General features: G+C 41.7%; 1 protein-coding gene across 8 annotated transcripts in view; it reads right to left on the bottom strand.

Annotated features, from left to right (window-relative positions):
• Nucleotides 1-17,921, bottom strand: part of tox (thymocyte selection-associated high mobility group box) — a 271,769-nt gene that overhangs the window by 74,702 nt on the left and 179,146 nt on the right. The window contains exon 1 of one of the 8 annotated variants that reach the window (XM_069921428.1): nt 9,345-9,506. The exons of the other annotated variants lie outside the window; for them this stretch is intronic. Within the exon in view, the coding sequence (XP_069777529.1) occupies nt 9,345-9,434 (90 nt within the window). The 5' untranslated portion in view covers nt 9,435-9,506. Of the gene's footprint in view, nt 1-9,344; nt 9,507-17,921 lie in introns of those variants that run through there. 8 annotated transcript variants of the gene reach the window in all.

The following is a 17,921-nucleotide window of genomic DNA, read 5'->3' as shown; positions in this document are numbered from 1 at the left end:
GTGTTTTAATATGGAGCTGTCTTTTTTACAAGATATTAATTTACTGTCCCACTTATAATTAAAGTCTCCTGCTACCTTTTCACCTTCTGCAGATCAATTTGTGCCCAGAATGGTATACACCCCCGCTCAAATAGTGAGGTGATGTACCATGACTGGGCTGCCCAATAATATTTCTTAAGGTTTGGTAAGGTTAAGTCACCCAGACTAAGGTCCCAGGTTAGCTTTTCCATAGAAACCCAGGCTACCTTGCCATTCTACTTAAATGTTCAAATGTGTGAATGTAAGTTCTGGAAGAATCCATGAGGCAGCAGTACAGGCAAAGTTTGGAAGAGGTACTGAAGCTTCGGCAACACATTCATTTTAACATAGTTGACCATGCTCCCTAGTGTGATCTATTTAAATCCACCTCAATTCTCCTGAGTAAGGGGGTATAGTTTAGCTAATATAAATAATTTAGGTTATTGTCCATCCTAACTCCTAGATATTTGATTGGAAAACTAATGTTAATAAAATTATTTGATCTGTTTTCGCCTTTGTGTATCGTGCTTCTTTGAAATTAACGTAAGATAAAAATCCACTCTTAATACATGGGCCAAGAACTCAGGGGATTGCCAAATGACTGTGCCCCCCCCCCCCGCCCCCACTGCACTTCCCATTGGCTGGGCCAGTGCGGAGCTTGCTTTCCATTGGCTCACTGCCTGGTCGATTGTCAGGCAGCTGGCGTATTTGCTGTCAGTCTGGGCAGAGCAGCAGGTAGGCAAAGGGGGGGTGGGGGGGGGAGGAAGGAAGCTGTAGTGTCCGCCTGACATGGCTCTGAGTGGGGTAGCCAATAGACCCCGTAAAATGGCAGCCTGGACTTAAATTGTGTTTGTGCCACTGAGGAGGGAGGCAGTGAAGGAGCCAGGCATGGATCGGAAGCAGTGAAGATGAGGGAGGGTCATGGAGTTCAGGGCGCTGCCAAGTGCGGAGTTGCAGCGTTCAGCACTGATAGGTCTGGAAGCAGTGGCGCTAGAGAGACATAGTTATCTAAAAGATGGGTGTCAGATGTTTGGACAGGGGCACAATTTGAGTACTGACCATAGGCGCTAATTTTGATAGATACACCACTGGGTGAGTGGGCATGTCCTGTGAATGCTGACCCTGTGGAGCCTTACTAATGTTCAGCCTAGAGGGGCCTGGGTGGTAGTTAATCTGCCACTGATTAGTACATTATTACTAATTTCAAAACCTAAAGGACCATGGAGCATCCAGCCAGGCAGAAGCCCTTAAAAAGCTTTAGGAATCCAGATTTTTAAGAAGACAAGAATTGTGTACTTGAATCTGTGACACAATTAATTTTATGAACAATACTGGCTTTCCAACCAAAGCATCAGAAGCTCCTTTGGAAAGGTGAACTTCAAAAATGAATCAAAAGAAATAGGTGCAGACCATTTGGCATCTGAAACCAGTTGAGCTGTACAATATGGTCAAGGCTGATCTCACTACCATATTTTTGCTCTCTACCCACACCCCGTTCTGTCTATATATATCCTGCTTAACTATATTCAGTAATTTGGTCTCCACCATCTATTGTGATGGAAAGTTTATGTTCATTATCCTCCCAATTAATTATCCTCTTATATGCCTCGCTTGAGAATATGGCCCATCATTTTAGATTCCCCAGCCATGGAGCCATCCTCCCTGCATCCAGTGTATTCAACCTTGTCAAAAACGATGTTTGCAAAATGAAATGTGGGTGTTTATCCCCTCTTAGAAGCATTATTTTGACTACTCAGAATATACAATTGATCAAATCCATGTTGTTAATCAGACGCCTTTCAACTGACTGCAAATGAGAAAAAATTCTCCTAAAACTGCTTAAGGTTTTTTTTGTGCATTTTGTTTAAGCTATCTACGCACCCTGGAGCTCGCCACTTGCTGGCATGTGTTCACTCTCTTATTGTGTGCACGTTTGCACAAGGAGATGGAAAAAATGGCAACAAACAACAATATCACATTCTAAGGCTTTGCTGAAGAACAGTGGCTTTCAAACTTTTTCTTTCCACTCACATACCACCTTAAGCAATCCCTTACTAATCATAGAGCACCTATGGCATAGGGGTTACTTAAGGTGGTATATGAGTGGAAAGAAAAAGTTTGAAAGCCACTGCTGTAGAAGGTCCGAGGTAAGAAAATAAACATCAGAAGCTACTCCAGTCTCCCAAGAATAATTTCCTATATTTCCATCCTCTCCCAGTTTCTTTTAATAACAATTACAGCACGGAAACAGGCCATTAGGCCCTTCTAGTCCGCACCAAACCAAACACCCCTCTCTAGTCCCACCTCCCTGCACAATGCCCATAACCCTCCATCTTCTTCTCATCCATATACCTGTCCAATCTTTTCTTAAATAATACAATTGACTCCGCCGCCACTATTTCTCTCGGAAGCTCATTCCACACGGCTACCACTCTCTGAGTAAAGAAGTTCCCCCTCATGTTACCTCTAAACCTCTGCCCCTTAATTCTTAACTCATGTCCTCTTGTTTTAATCTTTCCTCCTCTTAACGGAAATAGTCTATCCACATCCACTCTGTCTATCCCTTTCATAATCTTAAATACTTCTATCAAATCCCCTCTCAACCTTCTACGCTCCAAAGAATAAAGACCTAATCTGTCCAATCTCTCCCTATACTCTAGATGCTTAAACCCAGGTAACATTCTGGTAAACCTTCTCTGCACTCTCTCCACTCTGTTTATATCCTTCCTATAATTAGGCGACCAGAACTGCACACAGAACTCCAAATTAGGCCGCACCAACATCTTATACAATCTCAACATCACCTCCCAACTCCTATATTCCATGCAATGATTGATAAAGGCCAGCATACTAAAAGCCTTCTTCACCACCCTATTCACGTGAGTTTCTACCTTCAGGGAACGATGTACCGTTACTCCTAAATCTTTCTGCTCTTCTGTATTCATCAATGCTCTCCCATTTACCACGTATGTCCTGTTCTGATTCTTCTTACCAAAATGAAGCACCTCACACTTATCAGCATTAAATTCCATCTGCCATTTTTCAGCCCACTTTTCTAAGCAGCCCAAATCCCTCTGCAATCCCTGAAAACCTTCTTCATTATCCACTATTCCACCTATCTTAGTATCGTCTGCATATTTACTCATCCAATTCACCACCCCATCATCTTAATGCATATAACGAACAACAATGGGCCCAATACAGATCCTTGAGGCACACCACTGGTCACCGGCCTCCAACCTGACAGACAATTATCCACTACCACTCTCTGGCCTCTCCCTTTCAGCCAATGTTCAATCCATTTGACTATCTCAAAATTTATACCTAAAGACTGCACCTTCCTAACTAACCTTCCATGTGGTACCTTCCAAGTTAAATTTGGAATCTGTAGTTTTTCAAATAACTTACATAATCTGTCTCATGAACCCATGGAGCTTTTCCTAACAATGTAATTTATTCATGCTTCTGAATTCACTTCTAATGATGAAACTCTCCTTTGAAAGCACAAACTTATAACATTTTTCCCTGCACCATCTGCTGCCTTCCAATACCTGATTAGCACTACAAAGTTCTTGACGTATTTATTATAATTTAAAATGGCAGCTTACTCACTTGTTTCTTTCACGTTGAATAATCAGAAAACTTGCATGTCCTCTGCTCAGGGTTCCAAAATTTAACTTTCTTCCTCTTCAGAGCAAATTTACTTTTTCAAATACTGAACATCCCCACCCCACAGTTTCTAGAAATTTAAATATAAACAGAAAATACTGGAAATATTCCACAGCAAAGGCAGCATCGATGTTCAAGTTTATTGTCACCTGATAGAGTAAGAAGGGTTCTATGGAGAGAGAAACAAATTCCAGGTTGAGGACTTTCATCAAAGGAGAAATAATTACTAGAGATATTAACAAATTTTATTTCTCCACCGACACTGACTGACCTGCTGAGTAATTCTAGCAATTTTATTTCCAACATACTTCCTATTAGTTTTGTTCTAGTTTTTCTCATTCAAAACCAAAAGATTAAGACATTGATCTATCTTTTAACATCAACATTTCATTTTACAAGCATAACTTTCGACAAGGTTGAATACACTGGATGCAAGGAGGATGGCTCCATGGCTGGGGAATCTAAAATGATGCCCCAAATATATTAATTCAACTCTTCCCCCAATATCACCAATAGATTAGGTGAAGACACTTAGAATCTCAAAAGTATACAATGGAAGGAGTGAACAACTTAACTCAGGCAGACTCCAAAGTTCAGACACAGTACAGACATGGCCAAGTTTGGTGAATGCATGGCATGAACTGGCAACGTCAACAACACACTCAAGATCAGATAACAAAACTCGTATAGATTTAAATTCATTAACGGCACTGACACAATCAGAAAATTTACTGGGCTGATGCTTCTGAGTTCAGATGAGGGCACAGTCTCATGGGCCAGAAGGGCCCATAAAGTAAATGTTTCTGCTTCAGACTCTGACTACCACTGACTAATTCAATTATTAAAACAAAATAAACCACTGATCTACCATGAAAGAGATCAGGTTGCATACTTACTTCACATTATTGGGCCATGGGCTTAATTTAATTCAGTTACATCAATACACAACCCATGTTATGTGGCAGGGCTCAGGGTGAATAACCTGCACCACTGGTTGTCTATGGTAAGTTTATAGAAGTATACACATTTTAACAATGGGGAAAACTATAAGGTCCTGCTTACAAATTTTAGACTCACCCCTCGGTGAGATGAACTTTCACAGTCCATTTATTTTCATTTCAAAGTTGCTAATTTCCCAATCCTTTAAGCCAATTTAGTTTTTCCAGCTTTCTCTTTTGAATTCCTCTTTAAGTAAATAAGATACTCTGCATGCTGCTATTCCATGTTTCAGTAACAAAGTTTATTTCTTTTTGTTTGGTGTGTCTAGTTAACATGGCCCTACATTCCAGTTATCCAAAGGTAAAAGTGACCTATATTTCATATGTGTTCTTTTAATCATCTTGAATAGGTCTTTAAAAATCCTTTGTCAATCTTCTCCATTCAAAAGAAGTCCAGACCCTATCACTCTGGTCTTTTGAATCGGCCATGCCAAATCCATTCTCATTTTTGCAAATCCATGTTGTCCCACCCATTAAATAGAAGGAAAATTTCTGAATGAACACACTGAATTTCCTGCAGTGAGTGGTGTATACAATTTTGCTTATGGAATACCTGCAAACAGGATACTTATGTTATCAAGTCTAATATCACACATACTGTATGTGTTAACATCCATGTGGTTGATTGACATTAAAGCATTTTAGAAAAAAATATTCTTAGCATATTAATCACTAAGGTAAAACATAAATTCATATGGGAACATCAAATTTTTGCCCTCTTTGGTTGTAATATTTTGTTCCAACTTACATTTCTATAAAGATTCCAGACCTAAATGTTGACTGACCATTCTAATCATGGATACTGTCTGACCTGCTGAGTTCCTTCAGAAATTATTTGTTTACATTTCTATAGTTGTTTAGCTGTATTAAACCAGCCTAAAAGTGCAGTGAAGAAGTTGCTAAGATGGTTTTGTTGCCTTAGTGACATCTCATTCCCTGTGAGAATGTATCCTGACCCTGCATTGACCCAATCTATCTAAGTTCCACAATAGGCTGCTTCCTAGACCCATTGGCTGTGGAATTCGATTTAGTGGTGCTTATCTTTTCTGATGTGAAGGTACATATAGAATGTCAAACATTGTAGCAGAGTACAGGCCCTTCAGCCCATAATGTTGTTGTGCCAATCTTTGTAAACCTATTCCAGAGCAATTTAATCCTTCTTTATCACATATCTATAACCCTCAAATTTTGTTGTATCCATTATATTTTTCTTGTAACCTTTTATATGTCCCTATTGTACCTAGCCTCCATCACCAACCCCAGCAATTCATTCCAGGCACCCACCACTCCCTGTATAAAAAAAATGCTTCTGATGTCTCCCCAAAATTTTCCTCCACTCAGCTTAAACTGATGTCCTCTGGTATTTGCTATTGATTCTCTGTGAAAAAGGTACTGGCTCTCAACCCTATCTATGCCCTCATAATGTTATATACCTCTATTAAGTCACCTCTCATCCATCACTCCAAAGAGAAAAGCCCTTGCTCTGTCAACCTTGCAAAGTTGCCAGCTTTATAGGTTTGAGTCAGATTTAGGCCATTTAGAAAATGAATAGTGCAATAGCCCCTTGTATGCCTCTGAATGGCAAAGGTTCTCTAAACAGGTGATACCAGCACTTACGCAATGCAAGCCTGATGTGTGTGGACAAAACGTGGCCTCCCTGCCTGTCTGGAATGTGTGCATTGCCGGTGGTCATGTATCCTTCCTGTCTGAAACTTATTTGGAAGTTACATCATCTGTCAATCAAGGTTGGACTCCAGCCACCCATTAATGCACACCTTGCTGTTGGCTAATTTAAATCACTTCAGGTTATTATTGTTTAGAAACACAGATTAGTACCTAATAGAACACCAATGAACAGCACATTCTTTCTCTCTGCCTTGTGGTTCAAGATCCCGGTCATTGCTCCATGCCAGGTCACTACGGTGGACATTGCTGAGAGTGTTGCGGGTAAGGTGTGCACTACACTGAAGCTGAGCCACAGTATTGCAATAGATCGATACTTGAAGAGAGCTACAACACCATTGGTCAGGGAACTGGGTGTGTGTCAGAGTCCCTGTTTGTTGGGTGTGAGCGAGTCAAGTATAGATTTACTTTAGTTGGAGTTCAACCGAAGTCCGAGGTGAATGTCTATATCATTGCTTAAGTGAAATAGTGATTGAGTACCATTTAACATTCTCCACTGCTTGTTTCCTGTGTGTTAATAAAAGTTCCATATGATTGTAACACTTGTGTCCAGACTTGTCTCTCTGCGAACCCACTGAAACTGATACTCTTCCCAACATGACATTTGGTGCTGCAAGCAGGGTTTAAAGAGTTTCAGTTGGACATACGTGGTGTCGTAACCATGCGGGAGTGGAAGATCGTACTAACAATGTGGGAGATGTGTGTGGGCATCCTGTCGGGTGCATGTGTGATTGTGTACTTGCTCACCAAAGGGGCAGCAGAAGGTGACCCACAGTTAGGGTCACCACAGTCAAATTATAAAATCCCTGGGGGGAACGATGACCATTTGGGGTTCAATTGTTTGATTGTGCCAGTTGATTGGGTCGACAGGTTGGACCCCAACAGAGAGAAGATAGGACAACATGTGGTCTCCCACCTGGAGTTACTGTGGTTTACCGAGGCCGGGGGGGTGGGGGGGAGTTGTGGGGGAGCCCTATGGTTACTGATATCCCTGCTTAGTGTTGGAATCTAGGGGTTAAAACATTATGAAAGAAATGATTAATTAATAATTTTATATTTACTGCATGGTTCAGGGAAAAAGAGGAATGTGATTAAGTGGCAATCACAGCATGGAGCAAAGTTGGCTGAGCAAAATTGTCTGCTCCCAAATACAGGGAGAGGAAATGCATAAAACGATGTAGGAGGAATGCTCAAACTGAAGGAGGTGGTGAGTAGCACAGGAGACACAGGCCAGACCAGAACAAAGAATGGCCTGCAAGAAACAAAGGGAATGGAAAACCAGTCTAGGAGGAAGATTAAGGCATGAGGAGGTGTTAAAGAGAACAGCAGAAATTGGCCAGACAGGAACAGAATGGTGATTAGAAATATCTGGGGATGAATTAATTTCTGATCAAAACAACAGGATAGTCTGGCCTGGAGGATTAAGATGGGAGTGCTACACCCCAGATATCTGCAAAACAGGAGATGACTTGTGATAACCCTTATGCAAAAAGATCTAGCAAAGGATGATAATGATTTGTATGATAATGAAATCTAGCAAAGGAAGCCAACTTTTGTTCTGTATGATAAGGTTGATCTATATAAACTGAGCCAACTGGACAATAGGGGTCAGTCTTGGGGAATAGCTCACTGTGCAGATGACCTATGAACTAATGACTGACCCAGAGCTCTGTTAAGTTTTATTCTTGTGCTGTGTAATAAATTGACTGTTGAACCGAATACCTTCTCCTATCACTTCATTCAAAGAACACGCTGGACTCATACAACACATAGACTAAATTAAGAGTAAGGTAAAGCCAGAGTCCGACATTAGGCGCCAGCGGGATATCACGTACAAATTAAGTCATCAGGGTGCTCAGAAAGATAGGGTCTAGAATCCCTGAACTGCAAGAGGCAGTGTAGATTGCCTAAGGGCAAGTGACCAACTTAGAAATTAAAATCATGGAGGCAGCTTCCAAGCTGATTGAAACACAGCAGCTGCAATTAGCTTTCTGGTCTGACTTCCAGCACCATTGTCTAGCAGGGAGAGGGGATCAACACGTGTGGATGGATGGTGATAACCCTGAGGAAACTGAGTCCGATGGCACACTTCCTCCACCCTGAGTGCCTGAGCCTTTACAAGCCTGACCAGTGACCATGCAGTCCCAGATCTGCCACAAGGGCACTCTGTCAATCCTCCAAAATGGGGAGGTAGCTGTAAATGGGGGAGAGCCCAGGAGGGCATGTACGAGGTCACTGTGAGATAATGGAGTCCCAGGACTACTCTGTCAGGGAGCTAACCGAGTGAGGTGTCCAATACCACCAACGGCCAGTGAACACCTAGCCATACTGCTGCTTCATTTGGGAGATGAGGGGGTTCCCAATTCCCTTCTCTATGATCAGGAGGCGAGCGCCCTGGGCAGTCTGTCTGATGATGGCACCACCCTGTCGGGATGGGTGGTGACTGTGGTCCGGGCTAGGTTCCCTGCCCTTCTAGGATGGAACCAACACAGCCAGTTGCAGAGGTACACTGCTGGTGTTGGGATGCAGGTTAGTAGGGAGTGGGCACTGATTGTGGGTATCTACGGGGACGCCTGTGAGCACCACTTCCAGGAGAGCACAACTAGGTGCCTTGGTGCCTCACCACACACCTTAGAGAGGTGATCTTGCACTTCATGGAACTGGCAACCGGGATGGAGGTCTGGGAAGCCAATTCCCTCCTGGAGAGAAACATGGAGTAGGGAACACCCGCTCAAGTTTGCACAGCTGAGGTGAACTTCAGTGACACTACCAGTGACTCACAGAGACAGCTATGCTCTCTCTAGAGAGCATTGTGGGGGGAAGCCTCTTGGTGGTGGAGTTTCTCATGTGCTGCCCACTCCAACATGGTCCAGCCTTCCCACTGTTGCTTCCTCACCAGAAGTAGCCCCTGACTAATCTATCTTTTGAGTTCTCCCAACATTCCCTTACCCCAGCCTGCCACAGGAGAAGACTAACCTTTAAGTTGTCCCTCTTCTCGATGTGAGGATCAACAAAACGCTCATCAAAACGGACTGCTATGATCCCATCACTGATTTCAGACAGCATCTTTACCGCAAACAGCAAAGCAAGACACAGTTGTCAATTATTATGCAAAGAACTCTCCACAAGACAGGCAAGAGCTGTTACCATGGAAGCCTAAACCTCAACATTGGACATATGACCACATCCTTTGTTATGCACCTTTCAAGTACAAACTTTGTAATGGACCTTTTCTTTATTTTTGCATGAGTTGTGATATGTACTCTGCATAATGTCTCTCAGCATACTCAGGAAATTGTAGTTTCAGTTCTTATTTTGAATACTTTATTTATAGTTTTCAAATTTTGACTCAAGCAGCTTACAAATTGATCATTATCAGTAGTTTAGATCTATACCAATTACAACTTATCCTTATCCAGTCTATACAAGTTTTTCTATCGAGTCCAAGCCTAACATCCCTCCCTCCCGCTCCCTCTCCCAAATTCATTACCCTAACATCCAACACTTGGCACACAACCAAAGAAAAACACTTAAGACATTGAAAACATTTCCAACAATGGAGTAAATGATATTGAGGAGCTATATGTCTGATGTGGCCCAGCGGCCTGGGATTGGGCCGATTTTTTTCTTTTTTCCTGACTTTTCTTGGCTGGAATGAGGCGGACCTGGACCCCTCGTCCTTCATCCCGTTCCCCCCCACCCCCCATGAAGAATTTAGGAGGAACTGGAGTGGACAGGGCCATGAAGCAAATTGTCCTCTTCATAATTATGCTCCTATGTGGTTCAGGTACAGTTGCCAAAATTCCCCTTAAGTTATAGGTGATTTTCCCCAGGGGAACACAGGCTTGCATTTCCTTGCTCCACTGTGCAATACACAGACAAAAGTCGGTAACCGCTATGCACCTCCTTGCCACCGCCAATGCGGTCATTACAAACTGAATTTGGAATTTGAACAGCTTCATTTTAAGTCTTATGCCCATTACGTTGCCCAAAAGGAACAACTCAGGGTCCTGTGGGAATTCCTTACCTATAATTTTCCCTAGGACTTCACCTAGCTCTGCCCAAAGGGCCTTACAATGTTACAGATCATAGTTACGTTGTTACAGATCACACACTAGCAGGAAATATTGTACATATTTTGTTACCACTCGGCAATGACAGCGCCCCCACCAGCCCTACCATTAACAGAGACAAGTTCCTCATGGGGTGGGTGCCTCAGGAGCTTTTATTTAAAATCTCAAATTGGCTAACTTTCGGTAACATCTCCTCCTGGCTATCGTTACAAGGATCCAACACGGGCACCTGTGACACCTGTTTAAAGAGAACATGAGCAGGAATGGCATCCTGGTGTCAAATGCCAGACTAGAAAAACGGGGCACTCTGGATGTATGCCTGCTGGCCTCCCCCTGCCCCCCCCCGCCTCACCATGGGATAGCACGGCAACAGCCATTTGGGTGCCCAAGTGTGAGGTTAAGGTGTGGGATGCACAAGCCAAGAAGGGCTTTGGTACCTAATAGATGATTTTACACTGCCTGCTCACAGGCGTTGGTGGTAAGGGTGCTCACATTTGCCAGCCAAATGGGAGAAACATTTTATTATGTACCTTGTCCAGCATACAGAAGGCATTTGTGTATATACTGATCTGTTTGATTAGTATATATTTTTTAAAGACAAATCTTTTGTTCTTTTATTTTCTTTTTTTTGTCATAGCATGTACATAGAGTCATTAATTGTCATCATAGTAATTGCAGAGTAATGTGGCTTCTAAGGGGTGGAATGTTGTGTGTGGAGGAAATGCAGCCTCCCTCCTCTCTGGAATGTGTGTATTGTGGGTGGTCGTGTATCCTCCCTGAAGCTAATTTGGAAGTCACATCACCTGTCAATCAAGGTTGGACTCCAACTACCTATTAGTGCACACCTTGCTGTTGGCTAATTTAAATCACCTAGGGTCATTATTGCCTAGAAGCACAGATTAGCAGTGTATATAACACCAATGCACAGCCCATTCTTTCTTTCTGCCTCATAGTCCAAGCCCCAGACATCACTCCATGCCAGGTCGCTGTTGTGGACATCGCTGGAAATGTCGTGGGTAAGATGTGCACGATTACTGAAGCTGATGCATAGTATTCCGATAGATCAATATTTGCAGAGACCCACAACCCTGTTGGTCAGGGAGCCTGGTGTGTGCGTAAAAGTCCCTGTTTGTAGTGTGTAAGTGAGTTGAGTATAGGTTTACTATTGCCGGAGTCCAACCGAAGTCTGAGGTGAATGTTTATATTGTTGCTTAAGTGAAATACTGAGAGAGTACCTTTTTACATTCTCTCCTGTTTGTTTCCTGTGTGTTAATAAAAGTTCGATGTGATTGTAACACTTGTGTCCAGATCCATCTCTCTGTGAACCCACTGAACCTTCGCAACATGACACAGCCCTATTAAGAAGGACTGGATGCATACAAACAAGGCACTGCGTTAATCAAGTGCAGGAAGCCTGGTCATCCTGACTTTCAAGTACAATCAATTCATCTGCTATACCTCACCTACCACCACTTCACTTCTTCTTTGGCTTGGCTTCGCGGACGAAGATTTATGGAGGGGGTAAAAAGTCCACGTCAGCTGCAGGCTCGTTTGTGGCTGACAAGTCCGATGCGGGACAGGCAGACACGATTGCAGCGGTTGCAGGGGAAAATTGGTTGGTTGGGGTTGGGTGTTGGGTTTTTCCTCCTTTGCCTTTTGTCAGTGAGGTGGGCTCTGCGGTCTTCTTCAAAGGAGGTTGCTGCCCGCCAAACTGTGAGGCGCCAAGATGCATGGTTTGAGGCGTTATCAGCCCACTGGCGGTGGTCAATGTGGCAGGCACCAAGAGATTTCTTTAGGCAGTCCTTGTACCTTTTCTTTGGTGCACCTCTGTCACGGTGGCCAGTGGAGAGCTCGCCATATAACACGATCTTGGGAAGGCGATGGTCCTCCATTCTGGAGATGTGACCCATCCAGCGCAGCTGGATCTTCAGCAGCATGGACTCGATGCTGTCGACCTCTGCCATCTCGAGTACTTCGACGTTAGGGATGTAAGCGCTCCAATGGATGTTGAGGATGGAGCGGAGACAACGCTGGTGGAAGCGTTCTAGGAGCCGTAGGTGGTGCCGGTAGAGGACCCATGATTCGCTACCTGTGCTTAAAAGGGATCCTCAGTTTCAGAAGTAGCCAGGCACCAAGTCACACTATATGCTGAGATTCTACCTGTTCCTGGTGCTGGCAAAGAATGATTTGGTCTCAGTGTCATGTAATGACTCAATCATTTGGGCATAACTGCACACCCAATCTGATGAGGAAAAGTTATTTCAGAAAAACACCTTCACTATGTCCATTAGTCAATTGTCAGCATGGAATGTCCTGTAGGACAAGGACATAATGGATAGTCCTATGGATCCAGTGGGATGGTAGCCCAAACAAACTGTCAAAACCATTTAGCTAATTCCTCATTACCAGAACTCACCACCAACACCAAGTCTCACTTGGCTGACAGTGAGAATGGCTGTGCCCATCAGATCCTTACTGAACAGCTGTAGTCTTACTCCCAATGTACATTGCCCTCAGGATGGCTTCAATGAGGATGCATCAATGACCAACTTCTTTGTGGATTGTGCATTTGCAAAGAAACTCTGGAAATTGATGCAAGGTCTTTGTCAAGATTTGTCCCAATCTGCAGCATAACTCTCCAATTTACGGGTTGTTCCCAGGAATGTATAAATTCAAGTTCTTTATTTATATGGCACATTTTTTTCAACTTGCATTGACCAAAGTGGTGTATAAACCAAGGCAAACGATTTAAATTAGTACAACTATTCTAGTAAAATGCAGTCGGAGTTTAGGAACGTACAAAGGGTTTCAGATGTTATACGCTAATGACAGAAGCTATGCTTTTAACCTTGATTTAAAGCAGTTGAAGGAGAGGCTAGTTTAATGGTCAGGGGAATGCTGTTTCACAGTTTGGGGGCCGCAACCGCGAAGGCTCGGTCTCCCCTTTCTGTGCGCTTAGTGCATGGAACAACCAGGCGTCCTGTAGTAGCTGACCTGAACTGCTTGGGAGCAGAGTAGGGTATAAGCAGATCGGAGGTATCGGGTTGGGGGGTGGGGGTTATTGAGGACCTTGTATGTAAATAGCAGCAGCTTGAAGTCAATTCTGAGCCACACCGGCAGCCACTGGAGGGAGGCCAGAATTAGGGTGATATAGTCCCTCTTCTTGGAACCTGTCAGGAACCTAGCCATGGCACTCTGTACTGACTGTAGCTGGGTTAGAGAGGACTGGCTAATTCCAGTGTATGGAGAGTTAGCGTAGTCCAGACGTGAGAAGATAAGGGCGTGAATAACCCTTTCGAGGTCCTTGAGTAAGAGGTTCGGCTTTATTTTAACAATGGTGCGGAGCTGGAAAAAGCAGCCCTTCACCATGGTGTTGGCCTGTTTGTCAAATTTGACAAGCAGGTCAATGCCATATGGTGAAACAAATATCAAGTGCTCCTATTTGATCATCAGCTTGGTGAAAGATGCACTTTGGTCTGCTGAAAGCTTGATTGTCTTCCAGTACAAAGAGATGTCTGTGAGGGAATGCTGCCGACTGGCACATTCCAGGTTGCAGGAGTTCATGCAGAGGAGGCACTGCAGTTTGGTTCAGCTAATGCAAAGGCTTTATGGGGAAGTACCACAGTGTAAGGTCTTTCTACCACTAGATACTGTCTCAAAAAACTTTCAAACATGAGGTTTTCTATTGTTCAAGTGGTGTCATGGGGGATGACAATGATACTCAGCACAAAGAAGGTGCACACACTACAAATGTATAAAACCAATAATATTATTAATGTATAGAAGGAAAGACACTATGAATTTAAATTAACAAATGAGTATTTTTGAAATTATTGCATATTTTTTTGGTAAATAAAGATTATTTTGATATAAAAATTGTTGTGGATTTAAGATATTGCCAAGACTGTGAGGTTTTACACGGAAATCGCTGTTTATGATCAGGCACCTTTAAAGCTTTCTGTTGAAATCTACGGTATCACTTCTGGAGTTCAACAAGGGCGGTTCAAATCCACTCTGCTTCTGGATGAGAAATTCACTAGATTTATTAAAGATCAATTCTCTTTCTTTTTTCAGACAAATTCTACTGAAGGAATGTCCAATCTGGTAATTTGGGATGCACTTGAAGCGTTTTTACGAGAACAAATAATTTCTTATTCTGCTGAACTTAGTAACTCACTAACAGAATTAAAGAGATCAACAAATTATATTCTACAATGCCTAGTTTGGACCTTTATAAGGAAAGAGTAGAACAAACTCAACATGATTTGTTATTAACTTACCCTATCAAGAATCAACTATTTAAATTTAAATCTCAATTTTATGTACATGGAGAGAAATCAGGTAAGCTGTTAGCTAGTCAACTGAAGGCAACAGCATCTAAAAGACAAATTATAAAGATATGTAAGGAAGGATGGAAATTTTACTTTTGATCATGCTGAAATTAATATGGTGTTTCAGGAATTCTAATCAGATCTATACAAATCTGAATTCCTGATAATTCTATTTCAATTGATAGATTCTTGCAACGATTGAATATTCCCACAATATCACCAGAAGATCAAAATTTGTTGGAAGCTCCAATTTCAGATTTGGAAGTTTCCCAAGCTATTTCTTCTCTTCAACCTGGCAGGTCACCAAGTTCCGATGTCTTTAGTGATATTTTAAAAATTATTTACTAATTAACTTGCCCCTCAACAATGTAAAGTATTTGAAAATTTTGTTTTATCTGGAACATTACCAGCAACTTTTTATGAAGTGTCAATTTCACTGATTCCTAAAAAGGATTAAGATTTGACTGAATGTACTTCCTATAGGCCAATTTCTTTGCTGTATGTAGATTTTAAGGTTCTTTCTAACATTTTGGCCAGTAGGTTGGAAAATATCCTTCCCTCTGTTTTATATCTAAAGATCAGACTGAATTTATTAAAGGTTGTTATTCACATTTTAACATCTGTAGATTATTGAACATTATTTATTCCCCTCCGGATATAATTCCAGAAATGTGCAATTTCTCTAGATGCTGAAAAGGTTTTTGAAAGAGTGGAATGGAACTATTTATATGAAACATTAAGGAGATGTAATTTTGGTATGGGCTCTATATCATGCATTAAAATGATTTTTAGTACCCCCTTAGCTATAATGGTTACTAATAATAACAAATCCTCCTTATTTAGGTTGCTTAGGGGAACTGGACAGGGATGTCCCCTTAGCCCCTTGCTATTTGATCTAGCTTTAGAATCTCTGACAATAGCCTTGAGAGACACTCATGAGGTTCAAGGGATTGTCAAAAATAGAGTAACTCATAAGGTTTATTTTCACGCAGATTATCTATTAGTTTAAATTTCAGATCCCGAAAGATCTATCCCAGTTGTTATCTGTGTTTTCTCCATTCAGCTTTTTCTCTGGAGATAAATTAAACCTTCATAAAAGTGAACTTTTCCCAATTAATATAGAGTTCCCTATCTACACTCCAGTTCCATTAAAGATTGTTAGAGATAATTTCACATACTTAGGGGTTAAAATTACTAAATGATTTAAAGATTTATATAAACTTAGTTTTTCTTCTTTTTTCAAGTATGTGAGATTGTCTTTCTCTAGATGGTCTCCTTTATCATTATCTTTAATAGGTTGTATTAATGCAGTTAAAATGATAATATTACCTAAGTTGTTATATCTATTTCACAAAATTCCCATTTTCATCAAGGTCTTTTTTAAAATAAAATTTCAAAAGTTTCTTCCTTTATTTGGAAGAACAAAAACTAAAATTATTAAATTTAATTTACAAAAATTGAAAAAAGGTGAAGGTATGGCCCTACCTAATTTTAGATATTATTACTGGGCTTTTAATATTTGTTATCTAACTTTATGGGTATTTTATTCTGACAAATTGGATTGTCCATTATAGACAGATTTTGAATTGAGATCTATACAGCAGTATTCAGTGGCCTCTTTATTGGGTACCTGTCTTCCATTTTGTTTTTCCAAGATCAATAAGTATATACAGTGTTTCAATAGTCCTCTCATATTATGTCCTGCTTAAATTCAGAAAAAAATTAGATATCATGAATTGACTCATCGGTGAAATTTGAAGATACATGGCAACCTTTTATGTTTATATTCATTTGACGTAAATATTTTAAATGTGATTTGATGCACTCACTCTTCCAGATGAGATATAGTCTTACTTTTATTTTTTGATCCTCAGTATGAATCAAAAGCTACAAAATGTATGTAATCCTTCAGATAAGCTGCTCAGATGTTTACCCAATGCAGTGGAGGGGGGAACCGAAGGTTTATCTTGGTATATGTGATATTGTATTGTCTGTTTTGTTCCCTTTTCTTCATTGTATTTATTATAAAACCAATAAAAAATATTGAAAACAAAAAGGCTGTGAGGTTTGCTAAATTAGAGTTTTCTCAGAAGAGAGGCCATCTATGTCATGCACTGGGAGCTAAGGGACACCGTTCTGTTCAGGAATTTGGGTCCTTAGTGGTAGTCTCAACATTTGTGCCAATTCACCAGGTATGGGAGGAAGAGGAAGGTGCCACAAAAAGGAGCAAGGGGAGGGTGTGGTGGTGGTGGTGGTGGGTGGGGTATGTGCAGGGCATACTCAACTGTTTTTGACACAAATCATAAGGGTAAGGACCTCATCAACATTCTCACCTTCTCTGTGCACAGGTCACTTCACAAAGCCATGTCAACACTAATCTTCTGATAACAGTAATGATCACAGAGCCTTTCAGTTCTTTTGTCTGTAGGTTATTCCAATGGTGATGCCAGGATGATAGCAGCACACATCAGTTATCTTTCCTTTTGCCCCCAGTACTTTACCCTCATCAGTAATAAAAATAATAGTTGGCTTTGACAACATGGGACTTCAGTATGGAGTTGGTGTGTGGGGGTGGATGTGATTGACAGAGATGCTGTTAATGACTCCACAGCAAGACCCCAAATGTTACAACAAGAACTACAAAGGATTTCATTCCTTTGGCATGCACTGCAACCACAAACATGACTTATGGGCTCTATGAGCTGATAAAACTGCCTTGTTCTTTTCATTTTCTCGTAGTCTGCTGCACTTGCCATATACACACCACCACATCAGTCAAACTGGTGCCTCTTGACTGGAGAGACGAGTCAGTGCTTGCCCCTACTTCTCAGTTCCAGACAAGACTCCCAACCATTGCATCAGTGTGGTCTCACTCTAAAAACCAGGGGGCCTATTGGACTTCTGAAGCAGAGTTCTAATGCCTGTCCGAATCTGGAGGAATCCCATAGTACTATCCAGGGATAGACTCTCACTTCACTCTCACTTACTATGCCCTACATAATCTTGAAATTATTATGGGTATGGCCCTTGCTTATTGCATCATAGTGGGAAGAGGGGACAGAGTCAAAGGTAAGGGCAGAAGTTGACCTCCTGCCAGTGGGAGCTTATGTTGAACTGGGGTGATTACTTGAGTCTCTGAATGTGGGAAG

This window comes from Narcine bancroftii, chromosome 2 (genome assembly GCF_036971445.1).
Source record: "Narcine bancroftii isolate sNarBan1 chromosome 2, sNarBan1.hap1, whole genome shotgun sequence".
Lineage (NCBI taxonomy): Eukaryota > Metazoa > Chordata > Chondrichthyes > Torpediniformes > Narcinidae > Narcine > Narcine bancroftii.
This window is presented reverse-complemented; position numbering and strand designations above follow the sequence as displayed.